The sequence below is a fragment of the Lissotriton vulgaris genome, chromosome 3_1, assembly GCF_964263255.1.
Source record: "Lissotriton vulgaris chromosome 3_1, aLisVul1.2, whole genome shotgun sequence".
In the NCBI taxonomy this organism is placed as follows: domain Eukaryota; kingdom Metazoa; phylum Chordata; class Amphibia; order Caudata; family Salamandridae; genus Lissotriton; species Lissotriton vulgaris.
This window is the reverse complement of record NC_141689.1, coordinates 892,525,445-892,550,270: the sequence shown is the minus strand read 5'-3', so window position 1 is coordinate 892,550,270 and position 24,826 is coordinate 892,525,445. Positions and strand designations below refer to the sequence as shown.

At 46.9% G+C, this 24,826-nt stretch overlaps 1 protein-coding gene across 4 annotated transcripts in view; it reads left to right on the top strand.

Moving 5' to 3' along the window:
* Window positions 1-24,826, top strand: part of SMARCA2 (SWI/SNF related BAF chromatin remodeling complex subunit ATPase 2) — a 1,892,118-nt gene that overhangs the window by 360,660 nt on the left and 1,506,632 nt on the right. For all 4 annotated transcript variants that reach the window (XM_086961220.1, XM_086961218.1, XM_086961217.1 and 1 more), the window contains exons 9-10: window positions 10,150-10,323; window positions 11,800-11,967. In XM_086961220.1, the coding sequence (XP_086817346.1) occupies window positions 10,150-10,323; window positions 11,800-11,967 (342 nt within the window). The remainder of the gene's footprint in view (window positions 1-10,149; window positions 10,324-11,799; window positions 11,968-24,826) is intronic.

The window sequence follows — 24,826 nt, the reverse complement described above, 5'->3', positions numbered from 1 at the left end:
GCTTTTTCCTCTTAGGAACCGCTGTTGCCCTTTAATTACAAACTTTCGGACGTTCTTTTGGGCACCTGGTCCAGGCCCAACACAGGGACTCCTGTGAATAAGAACGTGGCCCAATGCCATCGCCTGGCACCGGGCGACCCCATTTTCCTCTCCCAACACCCCACCCCCGAGAGCTTGGTTGTCCAAGCCTCTACGTCCCCAAACGCATTCCCTCCCCACCTCCGGACAGGGAATCCAAGAAACTGGAACAGTTTGCGAAGAAACTGCTTACTTCCGCCAGTTCAGGGCTGCGGTCTGTGAACACTGCATGCCTCTTGGGTCGTTATTCCCATTTTGTGTGGGACACAGTTGCGCAGGTGCTGCCTCAGTGTCTGGAGGAGGCCTGGACGGTGCTCTCCCAAGCTATTGCTGAAGAGAGAGATGCAGCCATTCATTGTAGCCTTGACACCGCCGACTTGCTGGGCAGGGCGATTTCCACGCCTGGCTGAGGACAACTGACTTTCCAAGGGATGTCCAGAACACTCTGATGGACATGCCCTTTGATGGCAGTCGCTTTTTTGGCGACAAGGCAGACAGTGCGTTTAAGCGTTTTAAGGACTCCCGGGCTACGGCCAAGTCTGTGGGACTTTTGGCCAGACGCACTCCTTCCTCTTCTGCTTTTTGCTCCTTTCGTGGCATTCGGCCTTACCAGCGCCCCTCGGGTGTTCACAAAAGGGATGGCGGTGGTCGTAGCTCATCTGCTCAGATCAGGGGTTTCAGTCTTCCCCTATCTTGACGACTGGCTGTTGAAGGCAGGCTTGCCCCCAGGCAGTCGTCTCCAGCCTCAAGACTACGGCCGACCTCCTGCATTTGCTGGGGTTCTCCATCAACGTGTCGAAGTCGCACCTGGTTCCTTCTCAGAAGCTCCTCTTTATTCGAGCGGTTCTGGACACAGTTTCGGGTTCTTCCTCACGAACAGCGAGTCCGGGGCATCCGGGTTATTATTCCGATCTTTCTGCCCTTGTCTTGGGTTTCGTCAAGATGACCTTGAGGCGGCTGGGCCTCATGGCCTCCCGCATCCTGCTGACCAATCATGCCAGATGGCATATACGGACTCTGCAGTGGGACCTGAAGTTCCAGTGGGAACAGCATCGAGGGGACCTGTCCGAGCACGCCCAGATCTCGGAGGGCACTGCATATCAGTTGCAGTGGAGGCTCACCAACCGGCATTAGATCAGCGGCAGATCCCTCTCCCTTCCCTAACCGGTGCACACAGTGGTGACGGATGCGTCCCTTCTAGGATGGGGCGGCCATATGGGAGAGGCGGAGATCAGAGGCCTCTGGTCTCCGGCAGAATCCAGGCTCCATATCAAATTTCTGGAGCTCCGGGCGATCCTACTTACACTGAAGGCATTCCTTCCCTCTGTCAAGGGGAGAGTAGTGCAGGTGTACAAAGACAACGCCACCACCATGTGGTATTGCAACAAGCAAGGCGGGATGGGGTTGTGAACCCTATGTCAGGAGGCTCTGCGTCTCTGGACCTGGCTGGAACGTCAAGGCATTTCCTTGACGGTTCAACACTTGGCAGGTTCCTTGAACGCCAGGGTGGACAAACTCAGCCACAGGTATGTGATGCATCACCAAATACGTCTGCACTCTGAAGTGGCGCAAGGTTTCTTTCAACAGTGTGGAGAACCTTTGTTAGATCTATTCGCCATCGAAGAGAACGCGCAATGTCTTCTCTTCTGCGCGTTGGAATTTCCAAGGCGGCACTCGCTCTACGACGCTTTTCGTCACGAGTGGAGCTGCGGTCTATTGTACGCCTTTCCACCTATACCACTTCTACCCAGAGTGCTGAAGAAGATCAGGCGCGACCGGGCCCAAGTTATTCTTGTTTCTCGGACTGGGCTCGAAGATTTTGGTATCCCGAGCTACTCAGTATGAGAATGGATCCCCGATCCGACTGCCTCTTCTGGAGGATCTTCTGTCGCAGCAGCAGAGGACGGTACTCCACCTGACCTGTCCAGCCTCCACCTACATGTGTGGAGATTGAGCGGCGACAGTTGATTCCGTTTAACTTGCCTCCTGAAGACTGTGATATCATTCTGGCAGCCAGGCGTCCCTCCTCTAAATCGGTATACGTCTGCAGGTGGAACAAATTTGTGGAATGGTGCACAGCAAAGGCTGTGGATCCCCTTTCTGCCCCTCTTTCACAAGTCCTTTTGTTCCTTCTTTCTCTGGCCCAGCAGGGCTCTGTTCTGGGCACTATTAAGGGCTATCTTTCTGCGATTTCAGCTTTTCTCAGGCTCATTGATCAGCCCTCTCTTTTAAAGTCCCCTGCTGTAAATAGATTTCTCAAAGGCATTACAGACCTTTTCCCTCCTATTCCGTTTGTTATGCCGCAGTGGGACTTGAATCTAGTTCTTACTTATTTGATATGCACTCCTTTTGAGCCACTTCACAGCTGTCCTCTTCGTTTAATGACTTTGAAGACTGCTTTCCTGGTTGCCATCACCTCCGCTAGGCGTGTGAAGTGAGCTCCAGGCTCTTCCCTGTAAGCCTCCCTTTGTCGGTTCATCCGGATAAGGTTGTGGTTCGCACTCGCCCTTACTTCTTGGCAAAGGTTGTCACTGCCTTCCACATCGGGCAAACTATCACCTTGCCCACTTTCTTTCTGCCTCAGCACCCTTCCAGAGAGAAAGAGAGGCTCCATCGTCTGGACCCAAAGCGTGAGCTCTCATTCTGCCTGAATTGCACACAACAGTTCTCTGTGGATGACCAGCTCTCTGTTGACTACGTAGGTGCCAAGAAAGGCTGGGCTGTACACAAGAGGACTATTTCCCGCTTGGTCGTCTTGTGTATCAAGGCCTGTTATTCTCTGGTTAAAAAGGAACCTCTGGTGGGGTTGTGCGCCCATTCGACCAGGGCGACGGCAGCTACTACTGCATTGGGACATGGTGTCCCCCTGCAAGACATCGGTCAGGCAACCAAGTGGGCATAGCTGCACATTTTTACTAAGCTTTATTGCCTTGACAGTCAAGTCCGGAGGGACTGTTTCTTTGGCCGTTCTGTTCTCCGTGACTTTCTGGTGTGATCTTGGCTCGAAGACGCACCACCGGGGTTGGTATTACTGTGGTATCTATTCTAAGGTAAGGAATCTATCACTAATGTGTTTCTTTCAGATGAAAAAAGTACTTACCTTTGGTAACGATATATCTGTAAGAAACATTAGTTAGTGATAGATTCCTTACTGCCCAACCCATCCTCCCCGTTCTGCGAACTGATTTCTAGGGTTAAGGTCATCTCATTCAGTGCCCTAGTTTCAATGCACCAGTGGTCAGTATCTTGCATGGCTCTGCATTCCTGGCACGGAAAGTTGTGTACAGAACTGATGTCAGTCCACGTGGGCGCATCTAAGTAGCTCCAACGACGTCATCTTGGCGACTACGACGCCAACATATTACGTGGAGCCACACGACTATGCCTACCGGGATACTGCTGACGAAAACTTTCAGGATCCAGTCTTGCACCTGGGGGTAATTTCAAGGTAAGGAATCTATCACTAACTAATGTTTCTTACAGATGTATCGTTACCGAAGGTAAGTAACTTGTTCCTCCAACCCCCAATCCAGTGGTTCTCATGTTCCCTGCAACTAACAATTCACTAATAGGTGGCAGGTTGGTGGGGGCACTGATGCTTGGAATCCAGCAAGTTTTCAGCTGAGGATCCCCACATTTACAAGTAAAGTGTGTGAACAGAAGGGAGAGCAAGCAGAAAAGATAAAGTCTGTGTATCAGCTGAGTGGTGGTGGTTCAAAGGGCGCAGTGAGTGAGCAGATGTCTACAGGAACTCATAGGGCAGTAAGTTTGCAAAGCTTGCAGACAGTAATGAAAGCAGTGAATGATCTGAAGGGGCAAAGAGTACAAAAGGCAGCGTGCGAACTGAGTAGTCAATGTAAATCCAGAGGCAGCATGTAAGTAAAAGGGACACAGTGGCAGTTTGTTAGCACACAGGGCTGAAAGCAGAGAACACAGAGCGCCTGCAAAAGGAATAGGAAGTATGGAGGGTATTATGTGAGCAAAGGGGGCAGGATGCAGTGCGATCTGTGTATGAACAGCATGGGGCACGGTGCACAAAGAGCACGATGCCAGCAAACGGGCCAGGGAGCAGAAAATGCAATGAGCATGGAGAAAGAGGGCAGTGTATGACCAAAAGAGGCAAGATGCAGATAGAGCAGTGTCTGTGTGGAGAAGGCAGGGTGCAGACGGGGTAAGTGTGTGATGAGAATGGGCAAGGAGCAAAGGTTGTAGTATGTGAGCAGGAGAGTCGAGGAACAGAGAGAACAGTGTGAGCAGAAAAGGCAGGTTAGACGGGGGGCTAAGGTATTGGGAGGAGCTAGAGCAGAGAGGTCAGTGTGTCAGCCAAAAAGTCAGCAGAGAGGCATTGTGTGAGACGGGCCAAGGAGCATTTAGGGGCAGGGAGTAGAGGGCAGTGTGTGGGCAGAAGAGGATAGGGAGCTGAGACGGTACAGTATGAGTAGAAGGGACAAGTTGGAGAGGGGACATGTATTTGAAGGCTGGTTGGGAGCATGATGTGAGCAGACCGATCAGAGAGTGCATTTGTGTAAGCAGAAGTGGCAGAGAGCAGAATTGTCAATGTGAGCAGAAGAGACAGGAAGTAGAGGGGAAAGGGTGCTGAAGGGGATAATGAGTAAACAGTGAATGCGGGTTACAGAGGGGAAAGTGTGTAAGAAGAGCCAGAGGTGTAACTACCAACACTGCAGCAGCATCCGTGGCAATGGGGCACAGGACTGCAAGGATCTAGCCTCACCTCAGCTAGTGGCTGTTCGTTTCCTTCAAAACCAAGACATGGGAAGTCCTGGTCCTTTCGGGACAATGTCCCCTTTTCTACATCACTTCTAGCTGAGAGGGGAGAGGTGCAGTGTGTGAGGATCCGCAGCAGAGGTCTGTGTATGAGCAGAAGGGTTCGCTTGTTGAGCATTACTTGAAATATGAAACAATATTTTACAATGAAATTTACTGCATATTCCAATTATGTATTAGTTCAGATTGCATACCATTCACTAGTGGACATGTCCTCGTTAGTGTACAATCGGAATTTGTTCACATTTACATTCAAGTATAGCTCATCTAATCGGGTGCCACCTATAATTTTGTTTACCTTGCTTCCATGGGTTTACTCTTTGTTAAGGCACTTGATGCTGAACAAATGTATGGTTCTGCTTCCAAGGTGCCATTATCAAGATCCGAAGCAGTTATAGCGGACACTTCACAATCTTTAATGTTTCAAGCTAAAGAAGCTGTATGTCTCTAGGTGGATATCATACTTCTACCCATGAGCACTTCAACTCTTAACTGTTGCTTACTGTAGGAAGATGGCCTTTTTATGTGGTAGTGCTAATGTAAGGGAAAATCATGCTAAAAGTACAGATGACCCTTATTGCTTAAATTAATATTCCCAAGTGCTCCATTTGAGGTAGTGTGGTCGAGCAGCTTAGGCTTCTCAGAGGGTAGTGTTGAGCACCCACAGAGCCAATAAATGAGCCACACTCAAAAAGGAAATCTGAGACTAATTAAAAAACAAATACAGATTTTTGCATATTTTCAGACCCCATGTTCATTGGAATCAGGTTAGTGCTTTCGTAGTTATGAATCTTTACAGTAAGCAAAATTGTAGCAAAATAATGGTTTTGAGGTATGAGCCTCGAACGCGGTAATGTTATCTGATGGGAGAAACATACACTGCATACAAATACTTGAAAGCATTTCTGGAGGGTGCCTTTTGGGACGCAAGGTGTTTAGGGTTCAAGAAACCACTAGCAGTTCAGTTTTCCCTGCCCTGGTGAGCCCGGGTTCAGAGGTGCTGGTTGCATTGGTAGCTTCGAGCACTACTAGTTAACGTCAATGGGAAGGCACCTGTAAAAGGAAGGCTGCAAGGAGGGACTTTGGGACAAGTCAGGCAGAACCCAAAGGGGGGCTCAGCTCTTGAGGGTCTCTAGGGCAAAGAGATACAGTCGGTTTGTATGAACTCGGGCTGGGGAGCTCAGGTGCAGAGGTGTTTTGATTGGCGGGTCACCTGCGTTGGAGGCCCTCACTTTACTTGAGTGTCATGAGAGGGGGAACGAAAACAGGACAACCGGGCCACTCTCAGTGCAGGCCTCGTTGATCTTGAAGTCCCTCTTTGGCTTCGGGGAGGGTGGGGATGGGGGTGGGGGGCCCAGGCTGGACACTCCAAGCCTTGGTTGAGGCAAAAGCCCTGGTACCCATGGTATTAGTGATGGGGGCTCCTGAATTGTCTGGTGTACTCGGCAGGGAGACGGATCTGACCTCTTAGAGCTACGATGACCTACAGTGTTAGGCGCCATTTTCGGAGCTGGTCTGCAGTTCTTGTAATTTCAGCCCTTCTCAGTTCTTCTTCCGTTCCCAGGTAGGCCGCGCCATCAAAGAAGATGCAGGCGCGTTGTTGACTATAAGGCCCTTTGGGGCAGTATTGTTTCTCAGGTACTCTGTATCACTTCATGTAGGATGGTTTTGAGCCTGTTCTTTTTTTTGTTCAGTCAGGTTCTCCCAATCCGTAGTTTGGGCTACATTTAGGTCAGCCATTAGAGGAGGACCAGAGAGAATTAGATTCACATCCTCCTCTGTAAATGTAAGACCGGGGTTCTCTGCCATAGTGGGACCCTAACATTGTGACTGCTCAGTTCAGAAGGAAAACCTTCTTTTTTAAAATAAAAAAACTCTCACAGCTGTGTGCTGCCAAATCAGAGAAGTAACAAGGGAAGAGCGAGGAGAAGAAAGGGTACGTCCTTATTCCCCAATTTATATGGTCACACAGCAAAAGGGACTGGCCCGACAAGTCAATTCTTAGACAGTGTAAGTGCAGTATTGCCATAAAGAGTATATTGTCTGAGTTTTTCATTACGAGCTCCACAGCACCATAATGGCTTTACTGAAAACTTGGAAGCTTGGTATCAAACATCTCAGCACATTAAACCAACACTGATGCCAGAGTGGGATTTAATGAAAAATGCAGCCAGAGGCTTTTTCATCAATAAAATCTCGAATTAACCTCTTGCTCGACACACCTCTCTATAGACTGCGCAAACCCTCTAGTCTGTGTCACCATAAGATCTTGGTTTCAGGTCCCAAATACCTGTTGTCTTTCCCCCTGTAGACGTGAAAAACAAACCGTGTGGGCTATAGGTTTATTCTGGATGATTACCTTGGCTGCATATCATATTGTGTTGCTAGTTACTTACCGATCAGCATTTTCAGTAAATTAATGACCCAGTGCCTTGGCAGATTCTCTCAGAACTCATTGCAAAGTGCAAATTAGTTCATAATCCACAACTTTTGATGTGTAGGAGTCTGGGTGATGGAGTCCAGTTCCGGTATTACCAGGGCATTGCTAGACATTATTTGTGGCTCAGTGGATGTGATTATTACTTTGAAGAAAAAGGGGCTTGGAAACTAAAAAAATTATATTCTGAAATAAGATTAGGGCGCATTGCAAAAGCAAGTCTTGGCGAAGCCAATAGGTCTCTCCTCTGGGACCTGTTGGCTGTGCCAGTGGTTTTTAGTGATACTGCTGTACAGACTATCCACTGCTGTGCAGCATGACTAAAGTGTAAAAAAACAAAAACAAAAGTGCTATGACTAGTACGTTTGCCTAATTTTGTAGGTGATCTGAGTTGGATCGGTAAATGCAAAATTAACAAGCATTTGCAATGCAATAGGTCTCGCATTAGGAAAGTGTGAGCTATTGGTATTGTGAATGACACATTTTTTTAATGTGTTGGCTTTGAAAATATATAAATTAATAGCATTGTTATTCACAAAGCCAATAGCTTACACTTTCCTAGTGCGAGTCCTATTGGCTATGGCAATGCTTTTTGGTAGCAAGCAAGGATAGTGCTGTTGTGCTGAGTGATGATGTGGTGGTGTATTAGAGTGATGTGGTGGTATATTAGAGTGATGTGGTGGTGTCCCCGAGTGATGTGGTGGTGCCCCTGAGTGATGTGGTGGTGTTCCTGAGTGGTGTCCCTGAGTGATGTGGTGGTGTCCCCGAGTGATGTGGTGGTGCCCCCGAGTGATGTGGTGGTGCCCCTGAGTGGTGCCCCTGAGTGATGTGGTGGTGCCCCCGAGTGATATGGTGGTGCCCCCGAGTGATGTGGTGGTGCCCCCGAGTGATGTGGTGGTGCCCCCGAGTGATGTGGTGGTGCCCCCGAGTGATGTGGTGGTGTCCCCGAGTGATGTGGTGGTGTCCCCGAGTGATGTGGTGGTGTCCCCGAGTGATGTGGTGGTGTCCCCGAGTGATGTGGTGGTGTCCCCGAGTGATGTGGTGGTGTCCCCGAGTGATGTGGTGGTGCCCCCGAGTGATGTGGTGGTGCCCCCGAGTGATGTGGTGGTGCCCCCGAGTGATGTGGTGGTGCCCCCGAGTGATGTGGTGGTGCCCCTGAGTGATGTGGTGGTGCCCCTGAGTGATGTGGTGGTGCCCCTGAGTGATGTGGTGGTGCCCTGAGTGATGGAGGGTGGAGTGATGGAGGGTGGAGGTGGAGTTGGAGGGAGAGCAAGGAGAGGGTGCGAGAGCGAGAAAGAGACTTAGAGAGAGGGGTAGGAGGAGAAAAAATGATAACACACGAGTGGTGCGCACGTAGAAAGTGAAAAAAATTGAGTTAGAAACACCTGGCGACTTATTATATTTTTCAATATTCAGCATTGAAAGGTAAAGTAGGTTAGCGAGTGAGATGTTACGGGGAGAGTGAGGGAGAGCGCGAGAATGAGACAGAACTACAGGGGAGGAATGGAGATAAAGAGAGCAAGGAGTAACAGAAAGAGCGTGGGTGCAAGAGCGAGAAAGAGACGCGAGGAGAGGAGCTTTTAGTGAGGGGCAAAAGGCCCACTGGTGAGCTTTAGCTAATGCATGGCGAGTGTAGGGCTAAAAGAACAAGATAGCGAGGAGTGCATTCCTTTCAAGTTTGATGGGGGAGGCGGAGGAGCGGCAGCCTTTGAAGTCTGATGCGGGGGCGGAGGAGCAAATGGTGAGGCACTGGCCATAATCCGCATTCCAAAGCCCTCTGGCATCCAAGGAAGGGTGGGAGGGAACGCGCATATGGGGTGTGGGCGATAACGAACGTAAGAGGGGGAGCAGGAAGTGAGGCCGAGCGCGCGCTGGCAAAAGCAGTCCAAATGCCAGCTTCTCACTTGAATCACTCACATGCACTGGCCATAAACCGCATTTTTAAAGCTCTTTGGTAGACTTTTCTTTTCAGCCTAGTATCATCTCGCCAGCAATGCGCAAGCGCATTGTCTCAGGCGAGACCTAAAAAGGTAGAGCAAAAACGTTTGATTCTTTTTTTGTTTTTTTGTGAGACGGGGGGAGGGAAGCAACATGGAAGGTGCAGGTGGGGGAAACAATACAGATGAAGTTCATATACCACCATAGTCATTTTGATGTAGTGGTCGCCTAGATGACAATGCTGTATTGCAGCAAGGGTAATAGACCAAAAGATGCTGCTTCAAGTCCAATTGCTGCTGCATGAGTGGCAGCAAGCCGGGTCCTCTCTAACATGGCAAAAAGTAGACGTGTGTCGCTGGCCAATCTACCCGTACCAGAATCAGTCTGCAGTTGAATAATTAACTATGTCATTTTTTTTGCATCTATGTTTAGTGAGAGGGGCCTGTAGGTATTTTGGCTCTTTGCCATTGAGTCTTTGGCTCCTTATATAATAACTATGATTGAGGCTGCCGCGGCTAGACCTGTAACTTTGCCTGAGTATGTGAAGTGTGTAAAGGTTGCTTGTAAGGGGTTGATAATAGTTTTAGAGACTCTTATAGAAGTGGATTGGAAATTTGCCTGAGCGTTACCATTATACTTGTTTTTAAATGAAGGACTGAACTCTTATATAGTAATTTATTACCAGTTAAGTCTCTAGTATCTAAATGTGGTGTGTTGAAACATCTTGCCTTTAAGTTTAATTAATAATGTGTTCATTTGATATATATCTTAAAATTACTAGGTGTACCAGGTGTACCACGTTGATTCACTAAATTAAAGGAGCATAAATTAATCCCAGCACGGTGCAGGTTTCTGTTACTTTCAGTTTGAAGAGTAATGTGCCATTTCTTACTGTCATTTGTCAATTTTAGGAATATCTCAACAGCATTTTACAGCATGCCAAGGACTTTAAAGAGTATCACCGTTCTGTTACTGGAAAAATTCAAAAGCTTTCCAAAGCTGTGGCTACTTGGCACGCCAACACTGAGCGAGAGCAGAAGAAAGAAACCGAGAGGATTGAGAAAGAAAGGATGAGGCGATTGATGGTAAGAACCTCTTTTTGACACTTTATTTCACAATTGTGTATGTCTGTACCTCTTATGGGGATGACTACATTACATAATGAAGCAGATGAAGATGTGAAATGGAGTGCACCTCAGTGGAATCTCATTGCATCAATATAGCAAGATCTTTGCACTGCACTCATAGACTAGACATTGTGAGATCAAACCATTACATTTACCAAGTATAAAATGTAGTGTTCAGAGTCTGCTAGTACAACACATTAATGGAAAACTCACATAGCATGTCCTTGAAGTTACTGCTGTAGACATGGGAATAGATTGAACACACCCTAATACATTATGTATAGTAAGTGAACAGTGGGCACACCTACTGGAGGGCAATGAATATTTTCACCAAAGATGAAATATCAATTTTAAGCATCCTGTAAGAACCTGTAGATTCAGACCCACAAAACAACTGTATTTGTCTTATTGGTTTCATCTGTTTTTCACTACGCACGAGATAAGTGATTTCCAGTCTGGGTGAAACAAATACTCAATTTCCACCCACACAATGAGCAAGTTTCTTACATAACTGGAGTCTTATAATGAAGCTTGGTAGTTGCTGTGAATATTCTTGTCAAAGTTTTCTGATGGGTCCATACAGTGCATGAATTAAGGGACTCTTCTTTTCAGTTTGAAGGTGCCCTGTTATTTCTTTATCTTCCCATCTCTTCATGGAAGTAGTGATTCTGGAAGGTGATTCTCTGCTTAGTAGGGCATAAATTAATGTAACAACTTGGAACATCCCAACACTTTAGTTTAGTGTAACAACGCACAGTGGGTAGGGATTACGGAAATTAATGTTATCAAAGTCTACATGTAGATTTAAACAGCCTAGCTGGATTGCATCTGCTATCATGCATAAGACAGTGTTATTTAAGAGAAGTAAACTTTCAGGGTATTTTCAGAAAATGTAAGGTACATTCTCCTTGTTTAGCAATAATTTTCATGAGTGGATGCCAGTAAACCTTAGGCCTCTGCAAATCTTAGTTTCCAACCTGAAGAACGTTTATTTTCATGACCCCATCTTTTCCAGTGTTCAGCTAGCCAATAATTTCAATGAAATCTTTCTGAGAACAGAGCAAATGGCATGTGCCTCTGTGTACAAAAGTTAATGACAGTCCATTAGTGACGTATTTTGACAACTTGCTTACCATTAACATGGCCCTAAAATAATAGAGGAACGAGCAGTAAGTGCATTGCCAACACATTCTTGTGGGAGGAATACGATTACATTCATAGCCAGTCCTTATAGTAAGGCGTGAGTAAGCTGGGTTAACTGTGTGATAGCCTATATGTACTCTAGTTTCTCATTTAAGATTTTGAAGATTTGGTATTTTTAAAAATGTTTGAATCACACACATATCCTATCTCTCATGAAGGAACATAGATTATGCAAGCGCTTGCATTACAGTTGCCTTATGGGTATATTTTTCTGTTTGATGTAATTTTTAGGCTGAAGATGAAGAAGGCTATCGTAAATTGATAGATCAGAAGAAAGATCGCCGTCTTGCCTACCTGTTGCAGCAGACTGATGAGTATGTGGCCAACCTGACTAATCTTGTGTGGGAGCACAAACAAGCTCAAGCAGCCAAAGAGAAAAAGAAAAAAAAGAAAAAGAAGGTGAGTCCAGTTGCAGCATGCTGATCGAGTTCACAGAGACAAAGAGTATCTTGTAAAGGGGTGTCGGCTCTGTCCTTTTCACTATACCGACCTAACAAATACCATAACAAAGTGAGTCATTTAACCTCTGGCCGTGGAAACCAAATAATTGAAACCTCCTAGAAAAGTCAGTTGCCTAACTGCTTACATTATTTGGCCCAGTTTGGAAGATGCTAATCCAATATTGAACACTGGCATAAAAATGCTCTAGATTCAGCCACACTAAGTTACCAGGGCTTGGTTAGTAGTCGGTGCCAAACACAGCTAGAGGCTGTATTGAAGAACAAGTAAATACCAAATGGATTGCATGTAGTGCAGCAGTTTGAATTATGTAATTTTCTGTAGCATTTTCATTAAACTGTAGCAACTTTTTGTAAGTTGAGTTGCGCAGTTGGAAAGTGTACTTTATGCTTATCTCATAAAGTTTTTAAGAATTGTGTTTACGTTTTTACTTTAGAAATGTTTTTGACATCACTGATGTCACCAAAGAATTAGTTACTTTCATATATCTGTGCTCCTTTACAATTCCATAGAATTGCCTTACTTTTTTACACTACTCCCCCCACATTAAGCTGAAGATTCCAAAATATTCATGTAGCTGTCGTTTTAGCATTGTATCCTGTTTTTCACAGGTTTGATGAACAGCCAATAAGTGTCTGAATACTGGGGCTGCCTCGACAGCCAATTTAAATTCCATGGCACTTTTTGATTACTTCACATTCATAGGTCTCTCAGGGAAGAAATGGTTGGTAGTTTGAGAATTTTTGAAAGATACCAACGTCTGATAAAGGAAGGTTATATTTTCTTCTCAGGAACCGGATCTTGTAAACGCACAAACTAGTGACTCTTCCTGAGACTAACTCATTCAGGGAAGATGCTGGCTATTGCAGAACAGTTCTAATTTGTTAATTTTGCTAATACACAAACGTATGTTGTTGTGGAATTTGCCCCACTAATCCGAATAAGAGGAAATAGGAGCACAACAGTAGCGGAAGAATAGACATGGATGTAAAAGATTGAGTTTCTTGGTTAAGGAACAGGGACCAGTGGTTGTTGGATTTTTGTGTAGCAGCACGTCCAATGTTGGGTGAATAGAGATGAGTGTGCAAGGTAGATTGGAGCTGACCAAATTTGGCCAAACCTTCTAAACAGTGTTGAAAGCATGGCATCAGGTTGTTGATGTGTACGGTGGAGAATAAATGGACCTGCTACTGCTAAAGAGAGAAGACTCAAGGGAATAATTAGACTGACATAGCCAGCAACTACTGCCAACAGCAGGACCTTTGTTCGACATCACAGTAGATGAAGCGTGGAGGCCACTTGAGCAGAATCAGAAAAAAGTTATAAAACGTATCCTTAAAATATACATTGATCAGAATAGCTGCCCTTGTAAGGCAAATTAGAACTGCAGAGTGAAAAGGTCTTTCCAAACACCATTTGCAAACATTGATGATGCTTTACTTATGTGTTTGCATATAATCATAACTATATAGCTGTAGAGCACTTATTATTGCCTGCTATTTAGGAAAGTAGCCTCTGACATCAAGCCTTCTTTAAGGGCAGATACCAAAAAATCTGAAGTCCGAAATGATTGAGAGGGACTTCATTGTACATACAGTTCTCTTCCAGGGGATCCTCATCAATAGTCATAGGCATTAGAATATTCCTGCCCATGCACTGGACCCCGGAAACACTATATTATATGTGCCCCACATCTATCTATCTATCTATCTATCTATCTATCTATCTATCTATCTATCTATCTATCTATCTATCTATCTATCTATCTATCTATCTATCTATCTATCTATCTATCTATCTATCTGCAATTGCAGCCTACTAAACACCAGAGCTGAATCATGCTGTAAAGAATTTCCACCATACATGAAAAAACATGCATTAGAAACATGAGAAACAACAACAAAGTTTGTTTTAGAACTGTTTTAATGCTCAGAAAGCAGTAGAAATTCTTATAAAACACTGAACGCATAGGAAGCTCCCAGGCTGCATTGCAAACACCCAGTCTAAAAAGACTGGGAAGCTAACCTGTAGCTGTATGCAATAAACTGACACCGTGCCTTTAAGGCACTCATGACCCCCAGCTTCCCATCATGCCTCAGGGGTGACAGTTAGGTCAGTTGTTCTTTCCGGCTCCTTCAGGAAGGATCCTGGCAACACAGCTCCACTCATTTCTGTTTTTCTGACAGAAATGTACTTCACTTTTCACAGTTTTTTTACTTACTTTGACATTTTACATCTTGACAAGTAAGAATCTGTCATTTATTGACAGTTTTGTGGGTATTTTCTACTTTGAAATGCCTTCACTTTTTGACAACTGCCCTTCTTGTGGCAACAAGAAGGCCAAGAAAGACAGCCCTGAAGTCTGTATTCTTTATTTGCCTGAAGAACATGACCCAAAGGCCTGTCCTCACTGCAAAACCCTGTCAGGAAGAACTCTGAAGGACAGGGAGAGGATTTGCATCTATGGCCTAGCCCAAAGGTCATCCAGAGGAAGGTCTCCGGTAAAGAAGGGCTCCAAGAGGGCTAGAACACCTTCAAAGGACAAGTCTTCACACCCTTCTGCTTCAGCGTCTGGCTCGGCGATGAGGAAAGGACTACCGGTGGGTCATTTATCTAAAAAACGACCTTCGACGGCGGGCTCGCCGTCGAGAAGAAGAGATTTAGGTACGTCGTCGACGTCTAGAATTCCAGACCCTCCGCCATCGTCAACTCGACGACGATCGGCGTCGAGGACCACGACCCCTCCGCCGTCGTCAACACGGCGACGATCAGCGTCAAGAAACATCACACCTCCGCCGTCGTCAACCAGGCGACGATCGGCGTCGAGAAGTGCGACACCTCCGCCGTAGTCAACCTGGCGACGATCGGCGTCTAGGAGCAGAGACCCTCCGCCGCCGTCACGACGTTAGGCGTCGAGGAGAGGCTTGTGAGAAGTTGGCCTGATATATGATGCTCACTAGTTCTAGTGATCACCTTGTATCAGTCCAAACAACCCTTATGGTGATTGGTTGTAAGTCAACCTTATAGACCAGCTATCCTAATGGTAGCATGGACAAAGCAGGCTTAGGCATGTGAAGCCAGCTGTTTTACCACATATAACCCCTTGAATACCAAATGAAAGGACACCACACAGGTTGTTATGAAAATAAACAAGATATTTATTACTAACAAAACACCTCTAAACTCTTATTGAGATCAGAGGGCTAAGCACATGACAAGATTCTTAAGAAAAAAACGATAAGTTGCACAAATTACAATGGTGCCCTAGGGGCACGACAAACCATATACTAAGTAAATGGTATAAGGAAATCGATAGAAGGAATGGAGCTGTCCAGAGGCTGTAGGATCGCTGGGACTACACTACCCTAACCTTAGGTAAGTAGCAGGAGGCCCACGGGACGCATGTGCAGAGTGTGAACTCACATGCGAGATGCGTAACAAAGTCACTTGACACTACAAATTACAAAAAGGTAAGTAAAAGACAGTTCCGACTAGCTAGGACTAAAACGACTGGATACCTGGACACTAGGAGAGTCAATCTACCCTTGAGCACCAAAATGCTCTTGTTACCTTACCCACGGGCTGCGGGTGCATAGGTGTGAAAGTGTGTCGGGTTTCCACGTCGAAGTCTATGGAGCCTTGAAGAAAGAGGCTGCAGGCGACCAGGAGGAAGCTGTCCGGAGCGATCCAAGGTTGGATAGAGGAAGATGAAGACCTGAGGGGACAATGTTCAAAGTCACTAGCCAGTGACCGGAGTGGAACCAGGAAGGAACCAGATGCTGTTGTCGCGATCAGGTGAAGAGTGAACGCTTGACTCTGCAGCCACGTGGACCAGGTGGTGTCTTCGACGACCAGGATGGAGGCACGAGCTGTCCCACGCAGGCTCTCGCTGTCGGCGTTGTTGGTTCCGGATTTGGCGTCAACAGGCCTTGGCAAAGGCAACCCACGCGGTGAGTGGAAGTGGCATCTGGTGCGGACCAGGAGGGTCCGGGGTGCTTCTCCTCTGCAGGGAAGCAAGGGCCAGTCTGGAGCAACCAGACCAGCGATGTGGATTTCGTGGATCGTCGTCTAGGAGGTCACTAGCCAGCCGGCAAGTGACCAGACAACGCGTCGAGCAGCAATCAAGCAAAAGGGCCCCACGCAGATCTCGTGGATTCTGGAGGGCTGATCTTTTGTGCAGGAGCTGCTCGGGGCTGGGGCTTCTCAATCCCCAAAGCATTTTCTCGAGGATGCCTCTGAAGTTGTGCTGGAAGCTAAGTGCAGTTTCTCCAAGATGGTTGGTCCCACGTGTCTCGTCGCACCCACGGATCTCAGCTGTGCTGCAGATGTAGGTAGAGGTCGGAGAGGTCTGGAAGTCCTGATCTCGTCGGGCTCTGAAGTCTGGTTCCGGCAGGAAGGACGACAAAGTGAACCGCTAGGACGCTTGATGGTGCCTGCTTGTGCAGGGTGGTCACTCCTTGGCCACAAGGGAGATTTCTTCAGTCTTCTGTGGAGCAGAACGTCGAAGTCCAGAGTTTCTTCTTTGTAGAGTTTCAAATCGGGATAATCTAATTTGGAATGGGACCAGCTCCTACCTTTATTCTCCTAAAGGGGGCTGTGCTGTGACTAGGTCCCTCCTATGGGTGGGACCAGGAAGGGGGGTGGTTACACCCCTATCCTTTGTCCGGTTTTGCGCCAGAGCTGGGGCTGGAGTGCCCCAGCAACTGGTTTGAACCGGGGTATGCACAGGGACACCTTGTGTGCCCCAGGCATGTCTCATTCCTTTCAGCCTGTCCTACCTCAATACACAAAATCCTGTCTGGGGTGGTGCTAGCACCTCCCAAGGCAGGAAACCCTTTGTCCAAGCCTCCATCGCTGGAAGGACTCCCAGCAGCAGGAGGTCAGACTCGTGTCTGTGGTGGCAGCATCCATTTTGTGATGCTGAGGCTCGAGTTAACTTTAACCGGGGTTCACGGTTACATACATGTCGTGTCCCTCTAAAAGGGTGGAATGCTACCCCCGTCGCCAGAACTGGCGAGGGGGTAGTATTCCAATTCGTATGACACCTTACTCGACATGTTTTGATAATGCTATGCCAAAGTTAGCAATAACCGCGAGGATTATAATGCACTTAAGAGTATATGGTATAGCGTTATCATGGAAACAGCTAAAGGACTTGGTTCCGAAAGCTGCAGACAGGCTCAGCTCATGCTAGAGCACCATCTCACATAATTCCAAGCACTCTAACCTCCAGGATTGTTAAGGCCTGCCATAGGAGTGACTTATAGGAGTATATGTGCCCATTTTAGGGTTAGATATAGGTATACTATATCTGAAGCAACGGGTGAGTACACCCTATTGCCCCAGCTGTGTTACCAGCCAGTTGTGTCAGTTTTGGATGGCCAGCCAGGGGTGGCATAATACATGCTGCAGCCCCTGGTAGGCCTTGGGTGCACTTATGCCCTGGGTACCTATGGTACACTGTACAACGACTTACAAGAGTGACCCAATACCAATTAGATATGTACCTAAGGTACATGGAGTCCATTTCAACAGAGAGAGCAGGAAGCCTGGGGTCCTGGATAGCAGGATCCCAGGCCAACTATGTCAAGAACCAGCAAAACACTAGGCAAAAAGTTGGGGGCAACCATAGTCAGATATCCACCTTCCTACAAGGCTCACCTCTATCGTCGCAGAGAGCCCAGAATCCTCTGCCGTCGACAACCAGGCATCGATCGGCGTCGAGGACAAGATCTCCGTCGACGTCTCGTAGGCGTTCGGCGTCGATGGCGACCAATACCCCTCCGCCGTCTTCGCAGAGACACTCTACGTCGAGATTGACTGCTCCGCCGTCGCCCCAGCGGCGTTCGGTGTCGAGGGCTCTGTCGTCTGCTTCACATCACCGCTCAACGTCGAGACATCACCGATCCTCGCACCGCTCGCCGTTGAGGCATTCGACGTCAGAACACCCGGCGTCGAGGCATCAAGAGCGGGCTGGGTCTACGTCGAGGAACTCCGCTTCAGGGAGATCCAGAGGGCAATCGGTGATTCTAGTGACGGAATCAGCTTCCCCCCTCATCCTTCCATCCGCCTGGGCAAGCTTCCTCAAGATCTCCCTCAAAGGCTAGAAGCCCTGCCCGCAAGTCACCTTTGCGTGACCCTTCTTCTGCAGACGTGAGGCTGTCCCCTAGATGGAATCTGCCATTGGATCATTGGCGAAATTCAGGGGCTACGAGGCGGATGCAAGAATACGCCAGTCCTACGCACAGGTCTCCTCTTCAGAGACTAGTTGAAGAAGTGGACAGACTCAGCCCTCCCAGGCACAGAGTCCAAGCTGAAAGATCGCCTGTGAGGAGGCCTACTAGATCTCGTTCCCCCAAAAGGGAGGAATGTTCAGGAAGATCACGCCATAGGAGGCACAGTACTCATCGCAAGAGTAGAAGGACGCCATCTACTTCTTCTACCTCCTCTACCCAATCTTCCAAGAGGGATTATTCTCCCACGCTTTCGGATAGCCCTAGCTCTAGGGTTTCACCGGTTGATGACATCAACACTTTCCGTGATGTCCTGCAAAGAGGGGCTCAGAAGCTCAACATTGAGCTGTCTGTTCCACAAGTCACTACGACAGTGATTTTTGAGACACTTCACCAGAGGTCTGCTTCACGTCCTTTGCTGCCATTGGTTCCAGGGATTATGGATCCTGTCAAAGACATATTCCTGTCTCCAGCAACCATTAAAGCGGTGCCAGCTCGCATCCAGAAAAAGTACAAGCCAGCAACCTCTGACCCGGTCTTTGTCAAGACTGACCCCCCTGCAGACTGTGATCGTAGCAGCAGCACGAAAAACACACTCGGTCACTGCTACCTCCTCAGTCCCTCCAGATAAGAACAGCAGATCACATTACTTGTGGGGTCGTAAGGTCTGCAACTCTGCTGCTTCTACACTGAAGGTCTCCAGTGCAGCCGCGCTGTTGGGTAGATATGATAGAGCCTTATGAGATTCCATGGAACGTTTCAAGTCCAAACTGCCGAAAGAAGACCAGAAGGACTTTGAAGAGACACTGACAGAATGCTGTCTGGTGGCGAACCAGATGATTAGCACAGCTGCAAACGGCGCAGCCCTATCGGCGCATTTGTATGCCCATGGAATGTCGTCTTGGTTGCGCCTGACAGGCCTCAAGCCCAATGCACAACAACGCATCTTAAACCTTCCTTTTTCTGGTTCCTCTCTCTTCGGTGAACGCACTGACGACGAGATGAGTAGAATGAAAGCCGAACAAGAAACAGTCAAAGCAGTCGGTTTGGAAAAGAAAAAGGAGTTCAAGCGCCGTTTTAAGACCAACAGGGCAAAGGGGCTCAACAGAGGGTTCAAACCCCTCAGTAGTCCCAAAACAAGTATCAGGGCAAGGCCCAGTTTCGAGGAGGAAAATCCAACCGAGGTAGAGGAGGTCAACAACAACAATCCTCTACATCAACGAGAGGGGGGAATTCATGAGCAGTGGCTTCCTCTGGCGCCGTTGCCCACTCTAGTGGGAGGAAGTGCTTCACGACATCTGGCAGAGTGGTGCAGCATCACAAAAGATCGTTTGGTGCTGAATATACTGCTCAATGGATACACACTTTGTTTCCGTGTGCCCCCAAAGAACATTCCTCCAAAGAAATCTCGTCCTCACCAGTTAGTTCTGCTTTGGAGAGAGGTGAAGGTTCTTCTTCAAAAACAAGCTATAGAAGAAGTATCTCCCTTGCAAAGAGGAAAGGGAGTCTACTCCAGATATTTTCTTGTCCCCAAAAAAGATCAGGAGAACAAGTTCTGTCCCATCCTAGACCTTCGTCTGCTAAACAAGGTCATAGTCAAAGAGAAGTTCTGCATGTTGGCTCTTCACCAAATATGTCCACATCTGCAGGAAGGGGATTGGATGTGTTCGGTGGCTCTGCAAGTTGCATACTTCCATATTCCAATTGCACTGCGTCATCGCAAGTACTTGAGGTTTGTGGTCGGCAACAGACACTACCAATACATTGTGCTGCCCTTCGGGCTCAAATCAGCACCGCGAGTCTTCACCAAATGCATGGCAGTGGTGGCATCCTTTCTTCACAAAAAGGGGCTCTTCGTCTATCCGTACCAAGACGACTGGCTCCTAAAAGGTCCATCTCCTCTACAAGTAGAGAGCGACTTCCGCCTTTGCCTGGAACAATTGCACAATCTCGGCCTCCATGTCAACATGGAAAAGTCAGTCCAACTGCCAACCCAGTCCATCCACTACCTAGGCTCCGTTGTGGACACAAGCTAGGGAAGAGCGTTTCCTTCGGAGGAGAGACTTTTTTCGATATAGCAGAAGTACAGGATTCTGCTCGAGACCCGAAGTCCAACGGTCCATCAGGTAGCCTCCCTGCTGGGTTCCATGGCGTCCTGCATCTTTCTCATACCACAGGCCAGGCGGAGGATGCGTCCTTTGCAACAGTCTCTGGAGGACCAGTGGGGCCAATCGACAGGACGCTGGGAAGACCGGATCAGTCTTCCCCAAGCAGCGAAGATTTCCATCAAGAGGTGGACTTGGCCTCAAAATCTGTTGGTGGGAGTTCCTTTTCACCAACCTCTCCCTCTCCCGGCACAGTCAATAGTGACGGACGCATCTCTTCAAGGCTGGGGGGCACACATGGGGTGCCTTCAAATACAAGGTCGATGGTCGGCTCAAGAACAGACCTACCACATCAACATGCTGGAGCTCCGAGCGGTGCAACTCGCTCTCAAAGCCTTTGTCCCTGCAATCAAAGCCAACTCGGTCTTGGTGCAGATAGACAATACGACCACCATGTTCTACCTGAACAAACAAAGCAGCAAGCGATCACGCCCTCTCTCTCTGGAGTCCCAGGCGATCTTGCACTGTCTTCTCGCTCGGAACCTCTCTCTGGTAGCAGTGCACCTTCCAGGCGAGCTAAACATCAAGGCAGACGCACTCAGCAGGCACTTCGAAGATCAACCAGACTGGGTGCTAAACGACAAGGTAGTGGCAGAACTTTTCCATTGTTGGGGTCGTCCAACTATAGACTTGTTTGCAGACGATGAAAACAGAAAATGCCACGCCTTCGCGTCCAGATTCCACTGCCCAGGGACGCAGGGGAATGCGCTCTTGATGGATTGGTCAGGGACATTTGCCTACGCATTTCCTCCCCTGTCTCTGATTCCGAAGGTGGTTTCCAAGCTCCTCAGATCGGACATGGAGATGATCCTAATAGTTCCGGACTGGCCACGGCAGTGGTGGTACCCGGATCTTCTTCATCTGTCTGTGTGTCCACACAAACGTCTACCTTGCAGGCTGGACCTGTTGAGCAAGATTAGTGGGAGGATTCTACATCCCAACCTCCCCTCTCTGAACTTGACAGCATGGCTCCTGAAGTCCTGCAGTATGGACATCTGAATTTGCCTCCTGAATGTATGCACATTTTAAAGGAAACTAAGAGGCCCTCCACAAGAGCGTCATATGCGTTCAAGTGGAAGAGGTTTTATATTTGGTGTAGGGAGCATCATCTTGACCCTACTAAAGGGCAGGAAGATGTTATTCTTCCATACCATCTTTCCTTAGCAACTTCTGGTTTGAAGTATGCTACCATTAGAGTACACTTGTCAGCCATTGTGGCGTATAGTAAGTCACCGAGCCAAAACTCTTTCTTCCAGATGCAAGTGGTCAAGGACTTCCTCCAGGGATTAAAGAAAGTCTACCCCCTCTGTTCGAAATCCTTCTCCTCCCTGGAAGTTGAACCTGGTATTATCCAAGTTGATGGGAGCTCCTTTTGAGCCCATCCACAAAGCAACGTTACAACATTTATCTTGGAAGGCCGCTTTCTTAGTTGCTATCACATTAGCGCGCAGAGTAAGCGAAATCCAAGCGTTGTGTACAAAAGAGCCTTACACTGTTTTCCATCTCAACAGAGTAGTCGAACACATCCATCTTTCTTACCAAAGGTTGTGTCTGATTTTCATATTAATCAGTCTATTTCTCTTCCATCCTTTTTTCCAAACACTACGACCACTGCTGAGCGGTCGCTGCACTCTTTGGATCTCAAAAGACTGCTTAAATTTTATTTGGCAAATATTAAGAGTTTAAGGAAGACGAATCAGCTTTTTGTCAATTATGGTTCCATGAGAACGGGTTTTCCAGCTGCCAAAGGATCCATCTCCAGATGGATCGTCTCCTTTATCAAATTGGCTTTTCCGCTAGCGGGCAAGCCCTTACTGTTGGCACCTAAGGCACACTCTACCAGGGGGAAAGCGGCCACAGCAGCTTTCCTACATGATGTCCCTATGTCAGAGATTTGCAAGGCTGCAACCTGGAGATTAGTTCATTCCTTTACTAGGCATTACTGTCTAGAATCTGATTCCAGGACCGATACTCAAGTAGGGCAGGCCTTTTTGAGGAATCTATTTGGGTAGCCTGCGGCCTGTTCGAGCTTAGTTTTATCTAGGCTTATTAATGTTATACTGTTTTTATTGATCCTTTGCCCGCAGGGAGATGAGGTGAGGCTCGCTGTTCTATTCTAATGCTTATGACTATTGATGAGGATCCCCTGGAAGAGAAGGATTAGTTACTTACCTGTAATCCTAGTTCTCTTCCAGGGGTATCCTCATCAAAGTCATAAGCAACCCTCCCGCCTCCCCAGGCAAAGGACTACTTTAACCTGGAGATATTGTTAACCTAATAGTTTTATGGTTTTTTCAGTCTCTCCAAATATAAACTGACCTAACTGTCACCCGTGAGGCATGATGGGAAGTTGAGGGTCATGAGCGCCTTAAAGGCACGGTGTCAGTTTATTGCATACAGCTACAGGTTAGCTTTTCAGTCTTTTTAGACTGGGTGTTTTCAATAAAGCCTGGGTGCTTCCTATGCTTTCAGTGTTTTATAAGAATTTCTACTGCTTTCTGAGCATTAAAACAGTTCGTTCTAAAACAAACTTTGTTGTTGTTTCTCATGTTTCTAATGCATGTTTTTTCATGTATGGTGGAAATTCTTTACAGCATGATTCAGCTCTGGTGTTTAGTAGGCTGCAATTGTGTGTGTATATATATATATATATATATATATATATATATATATATATATATATATATATATATATATATATATTATTTTCCACAAAAACACAGCGGCAGCTGTGTATATGCACTCCCATCCAGCGTATTATAAATCCACAAAACCAGTGCGTGTGCTTCAAATCGATTTATTCATCCATAGCGTTCCAGCATGTAATCACGGCAATAACGGAACAAAAACCCAACGCGTTTCGGCGAGTAGACCTCTCGCCTTGCTCACGGGTAAATCAAATGTGAAAAACAACCAATTAAATAAAGTTAAGTTTTACAAAAAAGTGCTCATGTGGTCAGTGGTCACGATATGAACATAAACAAAGGACACAGGTAGCGGTCACTTTGGCAGACATCTTGAACTGGTACTATAACAGTGTGCTCAATCTCAAAACAAATTTATAGTTATGAACGATATAAGTCTTTGCAATACAATGCTATGTAAAACTGAGCACCTCCAAACGTATTATTTACAAATTAATGCCCAGTGGCAGGTTCAGATAGCAAAAAGTGCCGCTATTACTGTCCCCTTGAGAAGTTTGCTGCATAACCATCTTGTTGCAGTCAAATACAGATCAAAATTAGAGAGGCTGGAACTTGATACAAATCCAAGTGGACCTAAAAATATAATCTGCTTGTATGAATAATCATTACATGCAATTACTTAATGTCAAATTACGCGGTTATTTGGTTATATTACCAAGTGGTCCCATATTGCCTCAAATAGTCAGTTCACACATAAGTAAATCAAACAAGGAAAGAAAAGAAAATGCTGATGGGTAAGGGTGAACCTGGCTACGCTCATCAATATCTTCCCATCACTTCATCCCCAGTGGGAAATTCAACACCTATTCAGTTCAGGTGACAAATCCTCTTGATCCTGTATGACAGTGGGGAAAAGAACAGATATACCGCCTGTCAGCTTGTATAAAGTCTCAGGTTATGCATATTATTATTCAGGTTTATGTTCAAATTATGCTTTTAAAAAACTTGTGCTGTATTGATGTCAAAGTGAAAAACAGTTAAAATGTTGTTGTTTGGCAGGATTCTACGGACACATTCTGAAAATTTTCTCATGTTATTTACAAATTACAGTATTTAAAAGAAACACAGAAACCAAGGCCTGGGGAACCCCATAGGGGGAAACACATACTTGTAGTCTATCTGATTAATCACCCAAATGCCAGACCATCTCTTCCTCCGAATTCAGACCCCCCGGAATTAGGCTATCTAGGTCAATGATATACCTGTTCTCCAGCTGACGTAACTTTCGTATCTTGTCTCCCCCTCTTTTCATTTGTGGTAGTTTGTCCACCACAAAGAATTTTAGAAGGTTGCGATTTCCTCCATGAAATTCCTCGAAATGTCGAGCAACTGGGGAATTCTGTTCTTTATTTTGGATTGCCCTCATATGTTGAAGGATCCGAGTCTTTGCGGGAAACATGGTACTGCCTACGTACTTCTTCGGGCAGGGGCACATGAGGACATAGACGCGCAGAATTGATGACATTGCGCGTTCTCTTCTGTGGTGAATAGATCCAACCAAGGCTCTCCCCACTGCTGAAAGAGGCCTTGCGCCACGTCCGAGTTCAGACGCCATTCGTGATCCATCAGGCACCAACGGCTGAGTTTGTCCGCCCTGGCGTTAAGAGAACCTGCCAGGTGTTGAACCACCAGGGTCACGCCCTGATGTTCCAGCCACTGCCAGAGGCGCAGAGCCGTCTGGCATAGGGTCCATGAC